This window comes from Monocercomonoides exilis (assembly GCF_001643675.1).
Source record: "Monocercomonoides exilis strain PA203 chromosome Unknown scaffold8-1962414, whole genome shotgun sequence".
Lineage (NCBI taxonomy): Eukaryota > Preaxostyla > Oxymonadida > Polymastigidae > Monocercomonoides > Monocercomonoides exilis.
Window position 1 is genome coordinate 1266479 of NW_027150553.1, and position 18705 is coordinate 1285183.

General features: G+C 38.5%; 4 protein-coding genes across 4 annotated transcripts; 2 read left to right on the forward strand and 2 right to left on the reverse strand.

The window, feature by feature from the left end:
• Positions 1 to 202: 202 nt before the first annotated feature.
• MONOS_17146 (uncharacterized protein) lies at positions 203 to 2081 on the reverse strand (the record flags this gene model as incomplete). Its single annotated transcript, XM_067870038.1, has 2 exons — positions 203 to 212; positions 325 to 2081. 2 exons carry the CDS (start codon positions 2079 to 2081, stop codon positions 203 to 205), a joined length of 1767 nt encoding a protein of 588 aa, XP_067733063.1.
• A 6212-nt stretch (positions 2082 to 8293) lies between these two features.
• MONOS_16346 (uncharacterized protein) lies at positions 8294 to 8788 on the reverse strand (the record flags this gene model as incomplete). The annotated part of the gene is made up of 1 exon (XM_067869262.1): positions 8294 to 8788. One exon carries the CDS (start codon positions 8786 to 8788, stop codon positions 8294 to 8296), a length of 495 nt encoding a protein of 164 aa, XP_067733064.1.
• Positions 8789 to 8897: 109 nt separating this feature from the next.
• MONOS_16345 (uncharacterized protein) lies at positions 8898 to 9872 on the forward strand (the record flags this gene model as incomplete). Its single annotated transcript, XM_067869261.1, has 2 exons — positions 8898 to 9246; positions 9397 to 9872. 2 exons carry the CDS (start codon positions 8898 to 8900, stop codon positions 9870 to 9872), a joined length of 825 nt encoding a protein of 274 aa, XP_067733065.1.
• A 717-nt stretch (positions 9873 to 10589) lies between these two features.
• Positions 10590 to 12336, forward strand: MONOS_16344 (uncharacterized protein; the record flags this gene model as incomplete). The annotated part of the gene is made up of 1 exon (XM_067869260.1): positions 10590 to 12336. One exon carries the CDS (start codon positions 10590 to 10592, stop codon positions 12027 to 12029), a length of 1440 nt encoding a protein of 479 aa, XP_067733066.1. The 3' UTR covers positions 12030 to 12336.
• Between the last annotated feature and the right edge of the window lie 6369 nt (positions 12337 to 18705).

Sequence of the window (18705 nt, forward strand, 5' to 3'; positions counted from 1 at the left end):
AATGAAGTATTTGATGAAGAAGATGATAATCTCCCTTCATCTTGTACTGAACTCTTCACAAATGGATTCGGCTTCCCACTCTCAAACATTGCCCCATCCTCAAAATGCTCCACAAACACCACATATCCTTCCTCTCCGCCTCTTCCTTCTCTTTCTCCTGCTCCTCCACTCCCTCCTTCCTCCCCTCCTTCGCTCCCATATATCACACTTTCCTTGTATTTCCTCAGATATCTGCATTGCTCTTTTAATCCTCTTTCTCCTCCCCTTCTCCCTCCTCCTCCCCCTCCTCCTCCTCCTCCAATGCCTGCTCCACTCAATCCATACACTATCTCTCCACAATACGCACAACACCATTCCTTCTCCTCCCCCCATTTCCCTTCTCTTTCTCTCTCCCTCTCATCTCTTCCTCCTTCCCTTCCTCCCATTTCTCTTCCTCCTTCTCTCCTCACTCCATCCCCTCCAACATGTATCGCCTTCTTCCTCACCCACACCATCCTCTTCATCAGCTCCACGCTGTCCACTTTCCCTGCTGCTGCCGCCATCCGCAGCACCGAATGCCTCATCCTCCTCTCGTTCAGCATCCCAATCAGCGCTGGCTTCACCCCAACAATCACTTTCCCCGCAGGCAGAAGCTGCATCAGCACCTGCGGCTTCATCTTTGCCCCAGCACATGCAATGATCTGTGTCATCAACGGCGCATCTGCCTGCATCCGCGTCATCCCCAGCACACTCTGCGTTTCCAGCCCCAAGCGCACAAGATGGCTTATTCCTTGCCCTTGCCCTTTCCCTTTTCCTCCTCCTTCTCCTCCATCTCTTTCTCCTATCCCTCCTCCAATTCCTCCAATTCCTCCAATTCCAACTCCTCCTCCTTCTCCTTCTTCGTCCTCTCCCATCCCTCTCCCTTCCTCCTCGCACAGCTCCACTGCCTGCCCAACATCATGCACACTCAGCACCAGCGTGTCCATCGCCCGCATAAACAGCCCCATCTTCGCCTCAACAAGAGCAAAGCCCACTGCAAACTTCCTCTCCTCACACAAGCGCAGTGCTTTTGTCACACTGTAGTTTGACGCCTGCTGCAGAAAGGGAAGCAAGCCAGACGGTTTGTACTCGGCATAAAGCAACGCCATGATGTCGCCGTATGCACGCACACGGGAAGAGTCAGAAAGGAGAACACGGTCGAGGTATTTGATGGCTCTTTCGGGGTGCTGGGGCATCAGGGAGGCATAGACATCGTTCACTTCAAAGGCAACGGAGGTGGTGAAGAAGGGGATGGAGCGAGAAGAAGAGGAAGAGGAAGAAGAGGAAGAAGAAGATGATAAGGGGGAAGGAGAAGAAGAAGGTGATGGTGATGATAAAGGAGAAGGAGAAAGAGAAGGAGAAGATATATCGCTATCAGATGACAATTGAGAAGAATTAGAAGAATTAGAATGAGAAGAAGAATTCAAGTTATTCCCTCCTCCTCCACCTCCTCCACCACCACCACTTCCAAAGTTGAATGTGGTGGAAGTCGAATCCACCAGCAGATGCAGCGTCTTCTCTTCCGACATCTCCCACAGCTGATCCATCACCTTCTTCTCCAGCACAACTGCCTTCACTTCTTCCATGTGCTCCATCGCAAATGCAAAGACGTCTTTGTCTTTCTTCTCCAGCTTCACCAGAAACATCTCTTTGTGCTCGCCCAGCGTCTTGTGGAGGAACAGGCGTGTGTTCTGCACAGATCGCATGAAGCCTTCCATCACCAACGACAAACACCCCATCATCTCCACAAACAGCCACGGCTTGGACTCAAACACCTCAAGTGCATCTGCTATGCTTTTGATGGCTTCATTGTTTTCTCCTTCTTCTCCTTCTCTTTCTCCTTCTTTTTCTTTCTTTCCTTTCTCTCCTTCTTCAATTGTATTATTCAATGGCATTGGTTGTTCTTCTCTTTCTCTTTCTTCCCTTCCTTCTTTTTCTCCTTCTCTTCTTCTTCTCCTCCTCTTCTCCAACACCCTCCACACCTCCCTCTCCTCCTCCTCCTTCTCCTTCTCATTCCTCGGCTGATTCACACACAGAGCAACAAGTTCTTTGAAATGGTTCATTGCCAAAATACATTTTTCCAGTTGAATTTGAAGGCGATTTGCTTCAGAGCCGATTAAGAGGACGATTTCGCGTGCAGCTTGGTATTCTCTGCGCTGGAGCTCTGTCATTGTCCAGAGGAAGCATTCAGTGAAGAAAGAGGAAGAGGAAGAAGAGGAAGAAGAGGAAGAAGAAAAAGATGAAGATGAATTAAAATCGGATTCTTCTTCTTCTTCTTCTTCATCTTCTTGTTTTCTTCTTCTTTCTTTTTCTTCACTTTCTTCATCATTATAATCTTCATCTTCATCATCATCATCATCTAAGTTCAAGAAATAATCTTCATTTTCTTCTTCTTCATCTTCTTTCTCATTCTCTTTCTCATTCTCTTTCTCTTTCTCTTCTTCATCTTTTCCATTTCGTTTTGTTGATGAAGATTCTATTGTATATTGTTGAGAAGAAGATGATGATGAATTAGAAGAAGAATAAAGAGAAGAAGAAGAAGAAGAAGTTAATTTTTTCTTCGAATTCTTCTTTTTCCCTTTCGAAGCCTCAAAAAATGCAGAAAGAAGAGAAGAAGATGAAAAACCGGACAAAAATTGGTTTTGTTTGCGTTTGAGGGCAAAAGGGGAATATTTCTTGAGAAATGAATGAGGGAGAGAAAAAGAATAAGGAAGAGAAGAAGAAGAAGAAAAAGAAGAAGAAGAAGAAGAAGAAGAAGAAGAAGAAGAAGAAAAAGAAGAAGAAGAAGAAGAATTTGATGAAATATTAGAAGAATTATTAAAAGATGAAGAAGAAGAAGAAGAAGAAGAAGAAAGAGAAGAGGATGATGATGATGATGAACTTGTCGAAGCTGAAGAAGAAAGAAAAGTTGAAATCGAGAAAAATATCAATGATGTTAATTTTGATGTAACAGAAAAAAAAAAGTGTGATAAAAATTGTATATAAAATAAGTGATATTTGTTTAAAATAAATTTATCAATCGAAAATATTTGCCGGTAAAAACATTTCATTCGTTCCACTTCCTATTCTACTCGTGGTGATCACAACATCCTCCAATGAGAGTGACCCACCCCCATCAGACACCACAACCACACTCGACGAAGAAGGATTTATATATGAGTTGCAATCAACTTTCATGTGTAATAAACCAAGGTGACCTGTTGACACGCTGAATAGCGTTCCTACAGATAAAAGTGCTCCTGTTCTAATCGAACTCTCCGTCCTCCCTTTCCCAATGACTGAAATCTTCTTTTCTCCAATCTCAATTGTTGTTGCCTCGCTTGTGTGATTCCCGTCCAGCAGCGTGATTGTCAAGCTAATCTGCACCTCGCACATCTCAAACGCTTTCTTCACTGTTTTACACGGATTTGACTCATTTGTCCCACAAAGTGGAGATGAATCATTTCCATTCACTGACACATAAATCGTCTTGTCCTTCAGCCAATCCCACTTTTCCGTGTGCTGATATGTCCAACTCCCTGAACTCGACAAATTATATCCATAACATACTCTCTGGCCATCTGTGTTTGTTGTGTAACATTCATGGAACGGATTTCCTGAAGTCGAAATGACATTGTAATAATCATAATATATCACATCATGCCCATATGGATTGGAGGTTGTTCTGCATTTGCATTCATGGAAGAACAAAAAATAACAATAAAATTTATCATTTGGCGCTGTTGCTCGATTTGGATACAATTCCAACCCTCCACCATATCCATTTGCTGTACATGAAATAAATTGAATGCTCCTCATTTTGAACTGACTTGGAACAGTCACACAACGCATGCCTCCACCTCCATTGCTTGTCAATGAGCATGAAGTGAAGCAGCAGTCAAACACACACGCACTCTCCCCTCCCTCATTTTCTGTTTCAATGCAATCAGTTCCTGAAACATTAAAATAATCAAGATAAAGTCCTCCTCCAGCATTATTTGCTTTACAATTCTGGAATTCACATCCACTGATCCGAACACATGATGAAATCGTATAAACGAACACCCCTCCTCCATATCGATTTTGCGCATTACATGAATTGAACGTGTTATTCACAATCTCAACCGATTTAATATTATAGCAACTAATACCTCCACCGCACCAATGCGCGACACATTCCTTGAATGCACAATGCGAAACTGAAACAGCGGCCGACGATTGACTGTGCATGCAGATGGCCCCTCCGCTTGACACTCCATCAGTCCACGAGTCACTTTCTCCTGTTGTCCTCGATCCGTTCCATTCGCACCAAGTGAATGAATTTGCTCCATTGAATGTTTCATTCTGTCTGTCTGGCTTCAATGGAACTTCTGCAGTTCCAGTGCATTCAACATTCCTTGTTCGATAACATCCAGTGAATGAGGTGTTTGAAGCTGTCAGAGAGGCCAAGGGATTGTTGATGGAGGGGACAATCCCGCCATCATATGCATCACAAACAGACGAAAAGGAGCAACTATTCATCAAACATGATGTTTGGGATGACGTAGTGGTTGAAGGTGAGCATGCCTCATTTGCTGTTGAGATGTTGAAAAAAGTGAGTCTGGAGAGGGATATTAGGGGTATTGAAGGGGATGAAAGGAATGGGGCTGATGAGACACAAAAAGAAGAAAAGTGTGATTCGCTCACAGAAACTCTTCATTTTCCTATTTCTTCTTCCGCTTCTGAAATGCATATTCCCAAGAGAAAAGCATCTTTTCCCCTTTGTTCCGCTAAATGGAAACGGCATTCAAATGTTCTTCGTCATTAACTTTCCTTAAAATCCCCTTTTCTTCTGGGATCAAATTCTGCCTTCTCTCCTCATTCTATTCACTTCCATCGCTTTTGAAGGCTTATACAAACGTCCCTATTATCAATTGAAAAACATATTTAATATTACAAAAATCTTAAAAATATACAAAAATATTAAATTGCAAAAAAATTTCAATAATAAATATGAAAAGCCCCGTACCATTTTCTTTTCACCATCTTCCGCTTCTTCTTCTCAATTTTTCTTGAATTTCTTCTTCTGCTGCATCATCAATTCCTTGATCTCATTTTTGACTTTTAACAAGATTCATCGTATATGCCTTCCAAAACCTTCAAAAAAATATATCTTCTTCTCTTTTCCTTTCATTTATATTTTGCGTCCGCTCACTCCACCAAACGCCCTCCAATTATTATCTCCAGATTTCTTTTAATGCATCCAACATCCCCTCTTGACATATTCCTTGTTCATTCATTGCCATTGAGCAATCCTGCAAAAATCCTAATTTCATAAATAATAATATGTGAAGAAAAATTAAAATAATTTTAAAAAAAATGCAAACCTATATCTTTCACAATAACCACCTTTTGCTGACTTTTTCTTTCTTCTTCTTCTTCTTTTTAAAATATTAACAAAAGCTCAATCCTCTGTTCTGTTTCCACCCAAATAACCTCCACAAATTCCATTCCATAAAAAAACAAGCAATGAAGAAGATTCCATCCAAAGAATCCCTTCCTATCTCTTGCCAAAATCTTCTTCTTCTTCTCTCCATTTCCCCCCAAAACAACAACAATACCATCCCACCAAATATCACAATCCCTGTCTCCCCAGCTCCCATTCCCCTTCTTCCAACCAATAAAAATAAATATCTCCATTTCTTTGTATGTCTCTGGCGCAAAACATCTTCTCGTGGTCAGCACCTCATCTCGATCCATCCCTGTCACGAATCCATCTCCACACCTCTAATGCAAAGTGCCAGTGCTGATGTTCCTTCTTCCCGTCTTCCTCTGCCTCCGCCTCCAACACTTGCCCCGCAAATGAGAGGCGCGACCAAACTGTCCTTTCAATAAAAAATAAAAAAGATAAAAAAATATCTCTCACTTTTTTTCCCCTTCAACCCCGCTTCTCTTTCTTATCAAACATAAGCCCACAAAAACTTTTCCACCTTGCTCCGCCTCATATGAACTCCTCCTCTCTCTCTGCATTTGAAAATAAAAAAAAATCTCCTCCACATATCTCTCCATTTCTCGTCCTCTCCTCCAATAAATATATTCCATTCGCTTCACCCATCTTCTGCCCTTCTTATCTTCCCTCTTATCCCACCTCCAACACATCAAATTCCTTTTCTCAAATAATAAACACAATTCCCACACCTTCCAACTCACAAAAATCGAAAAACAATCCCTCCAAACCTCATCCCAATCCATCTCCCAAACATCCATTTTGCCTCTGAAATATCACAAAAATACCTCTTTTCCACAAAAAATACCTTTAATCGTTCCATTCCCTCTCTAAACCCTGCCTCCTCCAAGAACTCAACTCCTTCACCCCACACCACAAATCCATCCTTTTACAACCACATTGTCTTCATATGCCCATTCAGCCACGGCACATCGAGTTGTGCTCCTTTTCTTTTGTGGCTCTTATTCGTTATGGAAAATGATCAAGAAATGTCAAACGCTCAGAAACTGTCAACGGGGTCAGATTCCGAAGCTAAAACAAAGGCAGATTGACTAAGTGAAATATTTCCAGTGAAAAGGTTGAGTATTACAAAAGAATATCTGTTTGATGGAAGATGAAATTGTTCATTTTGATTGTTGGAATACTGGGGAGCAACAATATTTTCGATGGAAATGCAGAATTTTCAATGTATGTATTTTATATTTTTCTGTTGATTGTGAAGATATTTCTATCCGTATCCTCTCCAAAGTCGTGATTCAGACAACTTATAAAAAATGGACAATCTATTCTTTGCAGAGCAGAACAGCGAGGAAGGGAGCCAAATGATACCTTACAAATATATTAGAGCCTGAATGTATTTTGTCATAAATATTTAAGTGACTTATTATAGACTCAGCATGCGCGATGGATAGAAATTTGATGAAAAATGAATTTTAATGGAGCAGAAATCAACGGGGTCGAAAGACATCCAAGGCCAAAAGGAAGAACAGCCAAATTCAATGAAAAGGGAACGTTTTTAAAAAGAGGAAGAGGACATTTTCATTTTTAAGTTTGTTGGGGAGATTGGGGCAAATGACTGAAACAGGAGATTAGAGACAGCTGCAGCAGAACAAGGTGCCTTTCTTGGGATGAGAAGGGCAAGACATTGCTTTTATGGACTGAGGGGAGCGATGGAACTGGATTAGATTACTTGGGTTGAGAGGCGAAAATACGAGAAAAACGGACAGTTTGGCGTTATACAAGCAGCTGAGGAAAATTACAGGCAAAATGGATTTGAGTCATTTTGCCTTTGTCTTCAGCCTTATGTCATCGAAGGGTTATCCATTGAATCAGAGAACGAGGCCGTGATGCTGAGAATATCTTCTGACAGAAGGTATATAGTATTCAAACTTGACAATAACATCGCATTCACCATCTTCATCATCTTCATCTCTATCATCGCCATCATCGCTGTCATTATCTTCTTCTTCATTAAAAATTTTATTGAAGCATTTTTATTATTTGTGTATTATTTGAGTGGAATCAGCGCCAAGAATTGGAAAAAAGCAAATTTTTTGAAGCAGAACAGAATCGATTTCATTGATGTTGAGATTGGCAGCGGAAACAGAAAAGGCGAATTTTGTTGGCAGAAAAGAACAATAATTTGAGAGGCTTTTGAAGAAGAAGAAAGTGTGTGAAGATTGGCAATAAATATATTTCAGAGTTTGTTTTGTATTATTTTTTTTCTCCAATTTTTCACATATTTATTTTATATTTTTGAGGGATTAAGATTTATGGAAGGATGTTTTCAGGGAATGAATGAACATGGGGAAAAGAGCACATTGGATGCATTTCAGAAATCAGGCAACACAATTTTTTTGAGAATATCGAAGAATGAGCCAGAGGTATTAAATGAAATGAATGGAAGAGGAGGGCTTTGAAGATTTATGTTGAATTTTGAAAAAGAAGGAGGGGAATCAACAGAAAAGAATAATCGGAAAATTGAAGAAATGGCTGAAGAAGAAATGTGACAGGAAGTCAAGAAGAAGAAGAAGAAGAAGAAAAGGAAGAAGATTGCAAAAAGAAAATGGTACTGATTTGTTACATTTCATATTGGATGTTTTTATATATTTTTAATATTTTTTCTTTATGTTTTTATGATAATAGGGGTTTTTGCATGTGCATTCAAAAGCGATGAAAGAAAATGGATTTTAGGAAAAAAAGCAGAAGATTTCAACAGAAGAAAAAGGAATATGGGGAAAGCGGACGATGAAGAAGGGGCAGAAGAGATGGGAAAAGGGATACGGCCATATTGAGGTATTTTGTGAAATTTCACCAAGAGGCAAGGGAAAGAGAAGGAGGCGAAGATGGAAGTGTTTCGACATGCGAATCTCTTATCTCATCTTCAACAGCATTTCTTTCATCGCCTTCTATACCCCTAATATCCCTCTCCAGACTCACTTTTTTCAATATCTCAACAGCACTTGATGTATATTCACCTGCAACCACAATGTCAACCCAAACATCATGTTTGATGAATAGTTGCTCCTTTTCGTCTGTTTGTGATGCATATGATGGCGGGATTGTCCCCTCCATCAACAATCCCTTGGCCTCTCTGACAGCCTCAAACACTTCATTCATTGGGTGTTGTCGGACAAGAAACGTTGAATGCACTGGAACTGCAGAGGTACCATTGAAACCAGACAGACAAAACACAACGGATAATGGACAGAATACATTCACTTGGTGCGAATGGAGTGGATCGAGGACAACAGGAGAAAGTGACTCGTGGACTGATGGAGTGTCAAGCGGAGGGGCCATCTGCATGTACAATCTCAATTCTGGAGAACTAACAGTTTCGCATTGTTCATTCAATGACTGCACTGCATACTACCATGGAGGAGCAATCATGTGCCATGCAATCAAGACGATCAAAATGGTGAGCAACGTGTTCAATTTGTGCACAGCACAAAACTATGGCGGGGGAGGGGTGTATGCTTGCCAAATAAGTTCATGTGCTCTTATCAGTGGGTGCGACTTCCAGATGTGCAAAGCAAGTTACGATGGGGGAGGGTTGAGATTGGACAATTTTGGTGTGTCTGGATCAGGGTGCATTGGGGAAGAAGACGGAGAAGGAGGGAGCTCGTGTGTGTTTGAGTGCAGTTTCACTTCGTGTTCGCTGAATACAAATTGGGGTGGAGGAATGTATTGCAGAACTGTTCCTGCAGCATTCAAAATGAGGAGCATTCAGTTTATTTCATGCTCGGCGATGGGATATGGCGGAGGTTTGCTTTTATATCCAAATCAACAAACAGCATCAAAAGATAGAGTTTATTGTTATTTTCTTTTCTTCCACGAATGCAAATGCTCAGCCAATTCTCCACTTGGCCACGACATTGTATATCTGGATTATTATAATATCATTTTGAATTCAGACAATCCATTTTATGAATGCTACACCACAAACACAGACGAGAAGAGAGCATGTTATGGACATGATTATTCGAGTTTAACGGGTTGGACATTACAGGACACGGAAAAGAAGGATTGGCTGAAGATAGGGATTTTAAACCGATTTGTGGCATCGAGGGGAGGGAGCGCAGAAGAGTTTTGTGGGGCGAATGAATCATATGCATGCAGAACTATTGGTATTGCTGTTGAAAAGAGTGTGATTCAAGTGAGCCTATCGGTCACACTGATAGAAGGGGATCACGCAAGCGAAGCAACAACGATTGATATTTGGACAAAGAAGATTTCAGTTATTGGGAAAGGGAGGACGGAGAGTTCGATTGAAACAGGAGCCCTTTCATCATCTTCTTCTTCCTTCTCATCTTCATCTACTCATTCTTTCTTCTTCCTGCAATTTTTCCTCAGAAAAAAAGTGATTCAACAGCTTCGGTTCATTTCATAACAATTTTAAATCTTCAAGAATCTTATTTTCAATATCCCTTCTCTTGGTATTTTTTCCGAGCAGACATTTGAGATAGCGAAGAAGTGAAAGAAGAAAGGTGGGGGAAGAGCATTTGTTGGTGCAGCGAATTGTGAAGGTTGAGTCAAACGTTCAATAATCATCAACTTTTTCATCATAATTTTTTCATCATAACCATATTATATTTACGAAGTTGGAGCCATTGCAAGAATATTGAATGCTAATGTTTCAATGCCAATGCGTGGATATGGAATGAGGAAAGATGGCTTTTGAAGAGAATCTGGATTGGAAAAAAGGCAGGCGATTGCAACAGCCAAAAAGGAATGTGGGGAAAAACAGAAGACAAACAGCATTGGAGATCCGTTTGCATTTTGTGGAACTGAAGGAAAAAGATACTTTTCTTTTGGAAATATGCATTTCAGAAGCAGGAGAAGAGGAAGGAAAAGGGAGCTCAGGCTCATTTGAATCTTGATGAATATCTCGTAGAGAGGCATGGTAGGCATATGACAAATAATTGAAGGAAAAAGAATCGCTTCAGCGTGCGAATCTCACTTCTTCTCTTTTTGTGTCTCATCAGCCCCATTCCTCTCATCCCCTTCAATACCCCTTATATCCCTCTCCAGACTCACTTTTTTCAACATCTCAACAGCAAATGAGGCATGTTCACCTTCAACCACTTCCTCATCTCAAACCTCATGTATGATATACAGCTGCTCCTTTTCATCAGTTTGCAACGCATATGATGGCGGAATTGTCCCCTCACTCAACAACCCCTTTGCATCTCTGGCTGTTTCAAACACCTCGTTTGTTGGATGTTGTCGGACAAGGAATGTTGAATGTGGAGGAACTGCAGATAATATTATAAAGCCAGATAGACAGAATGAAACATTCAATGGAGCAAATTCATTTATTTGGTGTGAGTGGAACGGATCGAGGACGACCGGAACAGAAAATACATGGGAAGACGTTGCTTCAAATGGAGGGGCCATCTGCATGCACAGTCAATCAAACGCATCAGTTTCTATTAAGCACTGCTCATTCAATGATTGTTATGCCCATTATGATGGAGGGGGAGTTATGTGTGCAAAAATCAAATCTGTTGAAATTGAAAACAACTCATTCAACTCATGCACCGCGCAAAATCAATGTGGTGGAGGGATGTGTATTTATGTGATTTCATCATGTGTTCGGATCAGCGGATGTGAATTTCGAAACTGTTCTGCTTATGGCTGGGGAGGAGGACTTTATCTCGAAAATTTTCAGGTTTCAGAAACAGGATGCATTGAAACAGAAAATGGAGAAGGGGAGAGTGCGTGTGTGTTTGACTGCAGCTTCACTTCATGTTCAGTTAAAAATTATTATGGCGGAGGCTTCTTTTGCCGATATGTGCCTGAACAATTCAAAATGAGGAGCATTCAGTTCATTTCATGTTCGGCATTAAAAGAGGGCGGGGGATTTTGGCTTTATCCTGCTCAATCAAAAGTACCAAATGACGCATTTTATTGTTATTTTTTGTTCTTTCATGAATGCAACTGCTCATCCAATCCCCCTTATGGGCATGATATGATATATTACGATAATAACAATTTATATTTATCCCAAAATAACCCGTTCAAAGAATGCTACACAACAAACACAGATGACCAGAGGGTGTGCTACGGATATGATTATTCGAGTTCAAAAAGTTGGAAATTTCAGTACACAGAAAAGAAGGATTGGCTGAACGAATGGTCGAAGATTCTGTTTGTGGGGGTAAATGGAAGCGACTCGAGTGGGCTGTGTGGAATGGGCGAGTCGGCACCTTGTAAGACGCTGAGACATGCAGTGGAGACGGGTTTGGAAGAGCTGAGCTCATCAATCACGCTGATGAAAGGGAATCACACAAGCGAAGCAACAACGATTGATATTTGGACAAAGAAGATTTCAGTTATTGGGAAAGGGAGGACGGAGAGTTCGATTAGAACAGGAGCACTTTCATCGATAAGAACGCTATTCAGTGTTTCGACAGGTCATCTGGGGATGAGAAAGCTGAAGATTGATTGTAACTCAACAGAAGGAACTTCACCGAGTATGGTTGTAGTGTCTTATAGAAGTGGAACACTTTCACTTGTGTCAAGAAGCGAGTTGGGCAAATTATAAATGGAGAAATATTTATTTATTTTATTAAAATTTCTTTTTGCTCGTTAAACAAAAAGAAGTGACTTATTTATTTTGTAATAATCAATTTTATATGAATTTTATTTTGTTTTTCTCCTGCATATTTAACAAGAAAATAGTTTTTGTTTTCTGTTTTAGTGATTGTGATTGTGATTGAAATTCTATTTTTGTTTTTGGGATTCTTTCTTTTCTTGATTATGCTCCATTTCCACTTTTTTGTTTCGTGTTGAAAGGCTTTGTGCAGCGGGGGGAAAAAAAATCAAAAATAAAAAGTAAAACAGAAAGAAAATGTGTTAAAGAGCTCTTTGACATTCAGGCAGAATCAAACATTGGAGATCGAGCTGGCTTGCTCCAGTGATTCCTTTTCAGTGTCCATTTGTTGAACACAGAAAATGGTGATGGCTCTTTGTGTGTGAAAACCTGTGGAGCATGAGATGGCAAAGCTCCCAGCTGTGAAAAGACAAAGCTCATTCAAATTCGAATGGAGAATGAAAAACGCATCAGCGTTGGCAAAATGGCTTCCAATGTGAAAATGAAGTTTTTGTCTTTGACAACAAAATGGAAAACAATGAACAAACACATGCAACTTCTAATTAGAGTATATTTTCATTGAGTCCTCAAATATCACTTTGACATTTTTTTTTTTTGTTTGATTTTTTTTTGAAACTTTGAAAATCTTTTTCTGTGGTCTTCAATTATTTGTGGTTTGAATTAAAAAAATAAATATTAACTTCTTCATGACAATTATTCACCACATTCTCATCTGTGATTTTTCGAAAAATTTATAAGTGTGAAAAGAAAATAGTAATAAGTTTTATTATAATTTTGGTCCAAGATCAAAGATTTGCTTGTTTTCCCACTTATTTTTTATATCGGAGGTTTTGAGATTCAACATAACAACGCATCGTTTCATTTTCATAAACTGGATTTGTTTCTTGACTTTTTCATTGTCATTTCATGATTTACGCAAAATATCTGGGAGATTCTTTTTGAAATCATAAACATTCATTTATTTTTGAAGAGTTTGGATCAAATCCTAATTTCGATGTCGCTGACGTTCTTTGTTTTATTTTATTTTATTTTATTTTTTTCAAATGAATGTCCATTGTGCTTTTATTTGTGAACAACAACCAAAAATTACATGCAATCATCACTTTGATATTCTTTTTTGAAATAACTCGTCCTTTCAAGTTTTTATCTTCATTTTATTTTTCTTCATGAGAATATTGAAAATACTGCAAAAGAACATGATTTTTGTTTTGTGAAGAAAACACCAAAAATAGTTCACGATGACAATTAATTTATGCAGGTGAAATGATGATTTCTCATATTTACTGTGACAAAGAAAAACAACATGTGAAGAAACACTTATTGTTATAAAAAGCTGACTGATCGAGAAATATCATTCTCTCACATTTAATATGTTTGAAAATACTGGTTTTGATATTGATGTGCAAGGGCTATTCTTTTTGAAAAGTCGCAAATGCCCAATATTTGGGCTTGATAAAACTATATAGGAAGTATTATTCCCATGTTGCAATTTATCTTATTTAATCCATGAATCAAACTTGAACAAAATACCCATTTGTTGAAATAATATTGTAAATATAATAGTGAGAAAACAACAATGTTCAAATGCGAATTGAAAAATTGTTATGTTTTATCAAACCAAAATATTCGGAATTTGCGACTTTTCAAAAAGAATAGCCCTTGCACATCAATATCAAAACCAGTATTTTCAAACATATTAAATGTGAGAGAATGATATTTCTCGATCAGTCAGCTTTTTATAACAATAAGTGTTTCTTCACATGTTGTTTTTCTTTGTCACAGTAAATATGAGAAATCATCATTTCACCTGCATAAATTAATTGTCATCGTGAACTATTTTTGGTGTTTTCTTCACAAAACAAAAATCATGTTCTTTTGCAGTATTTTCAATATTCTTATTAAGGAAAATAAAATGAAGATAAAAACTTGAAAGGACGAGTTATTTCAAAAAAGAACATCAAAGTGATGATTGCTTGTAATTTTTGGTTGTTGTTCACAAATAAAAGCACAATGGACATTCATTTGAAAAAAATAAAATAAAATAAAATAAAACAAAGAACGTCAGCGACATCGAAATTAGGATTTGATCCAAACTCTTCAAAAATAAATGAATGTTTATGATTTCAAAAAGAATCTCCCAGATATTTTGCGTAAATCATGAAATGACAATGAAAAAGTCAAGAAACAAATCCAGTTTATGAAAATGAAACGATGCGTTGTTATGTTGAATCTCAAAACCTCCGATATAAAAAATAAGTGGGAAAACAAGCAAATCTTTGATCTTGGACCAAAATTATAATAAAACTTATTACTATTTTCTTTTCACACTTATAAATTTTTCGAAAAATCACAGATGAGAATGTGGTGAATAATTGTCATGAAGAAGTTAATATTTATTTTTTTAATTCAAACCACAAATAATTGAAGACCACAGAAAAAGATTTTCAAAGTTTCAAAAAAAAATCAAACAAAAAAAAAAAATGTCAAAGTGATATTTGAGGACTCAATGAAAATATACTCTAATTAGAAGTTGCATGTGTTTGTTCATTGTTTTCCATTTTGTTGTCAAAGACAAAAACTTCATTTTCACATTGGAAACCATTTTGCCAACGCTGATGCGTTTTTCATTCTCCATTCGAATTTGAATGAGCTTTGTCTTTTCACAGCTGGGAGCTTTGCCATCTCATGCTCCACAGGTTTTCACACACAAAGAGCCATCACCATTTTCTGTGTTCAACAAATGGACACTGAAAAGGAATCACTGGAGCAAGCCAGCTCGATCTCCAATGTTTGATTCTGCCTGAATGTCAAAGAGCTCTTTAACACATTTTCTTTCTGTTTTACTTTTTATTTTTGATTTTTTTTCCCCCCGCTGCACAAAGCCTTTCAACACGAAACAAAAAAGTGGAAATGGAGCATAATCAAGAAAAGAAAGAATCCCAAAAACAAAAATAGAATTTCAATCACAATCACAATCACTAAAACAGAAAACAAAAACTATTTTCTTGTTAAATATGCAGGAGAAAAACAAAATAAAATTCATATAAAATTGATTATTACAAAATAAATAAGTCACTTCTTTTTGTTTAACGAGCAAAAAGAAATTTTAATAAAATAAATAAATATTTCTCCATTTATAATTTGCCCAACTCGCTTCTTGACACAAGTGAAAGTGTTCCACTTCTATAAGACACTACAACCATACTCGGTGAAGTTCCTTCTGTTGAGTTACAATCAATCTTCAGCTTTCTCATCCCCAGATGACCTGTCGAAACACTGAATAGCGTTCTTATCGATGAAAGTGCTCCTGTTCTAATCGAACTCTCCGTCCTCCCTTTCCCAATAACTGAAATCTTCTTTGTCCAAATATCAATCGTTGTTGCTTCGCTTGTGTGATTCCCTTTCATCAGCGTGATTGATGAGCTCAGCTCTTCCAAACCCGTCTCCACTGCATGTCTCAGCGTCTTACAAGGTGCCGACTCGCCCATTCCACACAGCCCACTCGAGTCGCTTCCATTTACCCCCACAAACAGAATCTTCGACCATTCGTTCAGCCAATCCTTCTTTTCTGTGTACTGAAATTTCCAACTTTTTGAACTCGAATAATCATATCCGTAGCACACCCTCTGGTCATCTGTGTTTGTTGTGTAGCATTCTTTGAACGGGTTATTTTGGGATAAATATAAATTGTTATTATCGTAATATATCATATCATGCCCATAAGGGGGATTGGATGAGCAGTTGCATTCATGAAAGAACAAAAATAACAATAAAATGCGTCATTTGGTACTTTTGATTGAGCAGGATAAAGCCAAAATCCCCCGCCCTCTTTTAATGCCGAACATGAAATGAACTGAATGCTCCTCATTTTGAATTGTTCAGGCACATATCGGCAAAAGAAGCCTCCGCCATAATAATTTTTAACTGAACATGAAGTGAAGCTGCAGTCAAACACACACGCACTCTCCCCTTCTCCATTTTCTGTTTCAATGCATCCTGTTTCTGAAACCTGAAAATTTTCGAGATAAAGTCCTCCTCCCCAGCCATAAGCAGAACAGTTTCGAAATTCACATCCGCTGATCCGAACACATGATGAAATCACATAAATACACATCCCTCCACCACATTGATTTTGCGCGGTGCATGAGTTGAATGAGTTGTTTTCAATTTCAACAGATTTGATTTTTGCACACATAACTCCCCCTCCATCATAATGGGCATAACAATCATTGAATGAGCAGTGCTTAATAGAAACTGATGCGTTTGATTGACTGTGCATGCAGATGGCCCCTCCATTTGAAGCAACGTCTTCCCATGTATTTTCTGTTCCGGTCGTCCTCGATCCGCTCCATTCACACCAAGTGAATGAGTTTGCTCCATTGAATGTTTCGTTCTGCCTCCCTGGCTGTTTCTTATTAGTTTCAGTTCCAGTGCATTCAACATTTCTTGTCCGACAACACCCAACGAATGAAGTGTTTGAGGCAGTCAGAGAAACCAATGGATTGTTCAGAGAGGGAACAATTCCGCCATCATATGCATCACACACTGATGAGAAAGGGCAGCTGTTCATCAGGCATGTGGTTTGGGATGACGTAGTGGTTGAAGGTGAATAATCTGAAGATGCTGTTGAAATATTGAAAAATGTTTATTTGGAGAGTGAAACAAGAGATATGGAATGTGATGAGATAAAATTGGAAAAAAGAAGAAAAGTGTGATTCGCTCACAGAAACTCTTCATTTTCCTATTTCTTCTTCCGCTTCTGAAATGCATATTCCCAAGAGAAAAGCATCTTTTTCCCTTTGTTCCGCTAAATGGAAACGGCATTCAAATGTTCTTCGTCATTAACTTTCCTTAAAATCCCCTTTTCTTCTGGGATCAAATTCTGCCTTCTCTCCTCATTCTATTCACTTCCATCGCTTTTGAAGGCTTATACAAACGTCCCTATTATCAATTGAAAAACATATTTAATATTACAAAAATCTTAAAAATATACAAAAATATTAAATTGCAAAAAATTTCAATAATAAATATGAAAAGCCCCGTACCATTTTCTTTTCACCATCTTCCGCTTCTTCTTCTCAATTTTTCTTGAATTTCTTCTTCTGCTGCATCATCAATTCCTTGATCTCATTTTTGACTTTTAACAAGATTCATCGTATATGCCTTCCAAAACCTTCAAAAAATATATCTTCTTCTCTTTTCCTTTCATTTATATTTTGCGTCCGCTCACTCCACCAAACGCCCTCCAATTATTATCTCCAGATTTCTTTTAATGCATCCAACATCCCCTCTTGACATATTCCTTGTTCATTCATTGCCATTGAGCAATCCTGCAAAAATCCTAATTTCATAAATAATAATATGTGAAGAAAAATTAAAATAATTTTAAAAAAAATGCAAACCTATATCTTTCACAATAACCACCTTTTGCTGACTTTTTCTTTCTTCTTCTTCTTCTTTTTAAAATATTAACAAAAGCTCAATCCTCTGTTCTGTTTCCACCCAAATAACCTCCACAAATTCCATTCCATAAAAAAACAAGCAATGAAGAAGATTCCATCCAAAGAATCCCTTCCTATCTCTTGCCAAAATCTTCTTCTTCTTCTCTCCATTTCCCCCCAAAACAACAACAATACCATCCCACCAAATATCACAATCCCTGTCTCCCCAGCTCCCATTCCCCTTCTTCCAACCAATAAAAATAAATATCTCCATTTCTTTGTATGTCTCTGGCGCAAAACATCTTCTCGTGGTCAGCACCTCATCTCGATCCATCCCTGTCACGAATCCATCTCCACACCTCTAATGCAAAGTGCCAGTGCTGATGTTCCTTCTTCCCGTCTTCCTCTGCCTCCGCCTCCAACACTTGCCCCGCAAATGAGAGGCGCGACCAAACTGTCCTTTCAATAAAAAATAAAAAAGATAAAAAAATATCTCTCACTTTTTTTCCCCTTCAACCCCGCTTCTCTTTCTTATCAAACATAAGCCCACAAAAACTTTTCCACCTTGCTCCGCCTCATATGAACTCCTCCTCTCTCTCTGCATTTGAAAATAAAAAAAAATCTCCTCCACATATCTCTCCATTTCTCGTCCTCTCCTCCAATAAATATATTCCATTCGCTTCACCCATCTTCTGCCCTTCTTATCTTCCCTCTTATCCCACCTCCAACACATCAAATTCCTTTTCTCAAATAATAAACACAATTCCCACACCTTCCAACTCACAAAAATCGAAAAAACAATCCCTCCAAACCTCATCCCAATCCATCTCCCAAACATCCATTTTGCCTCTGAAATATCACAAAAATACCTCTTTTCCACAAAAAATACCTTTAATCGTTCCATTCCCTCTCTAAACCCTGCCTCCTCCAAGAACTCAACTCCTTCACCCCACACCACAAATCCATCCTTTTACAACCACATTGTCTTCATATGCCCATTCAGCCACGGCACATCGAGTTGTGCTCCTTTTCTTTTGTGGCTCTTATTCGTTATGGAAAATGATCAAGAAATGTCAAACGCTCAGAAACTGTCAACGGGGTCAGATTCCGAAGCTAAAACAAAGGCAGATTGACTAAGTGAAATATTTCCAGTGAAAAGGTTGAGT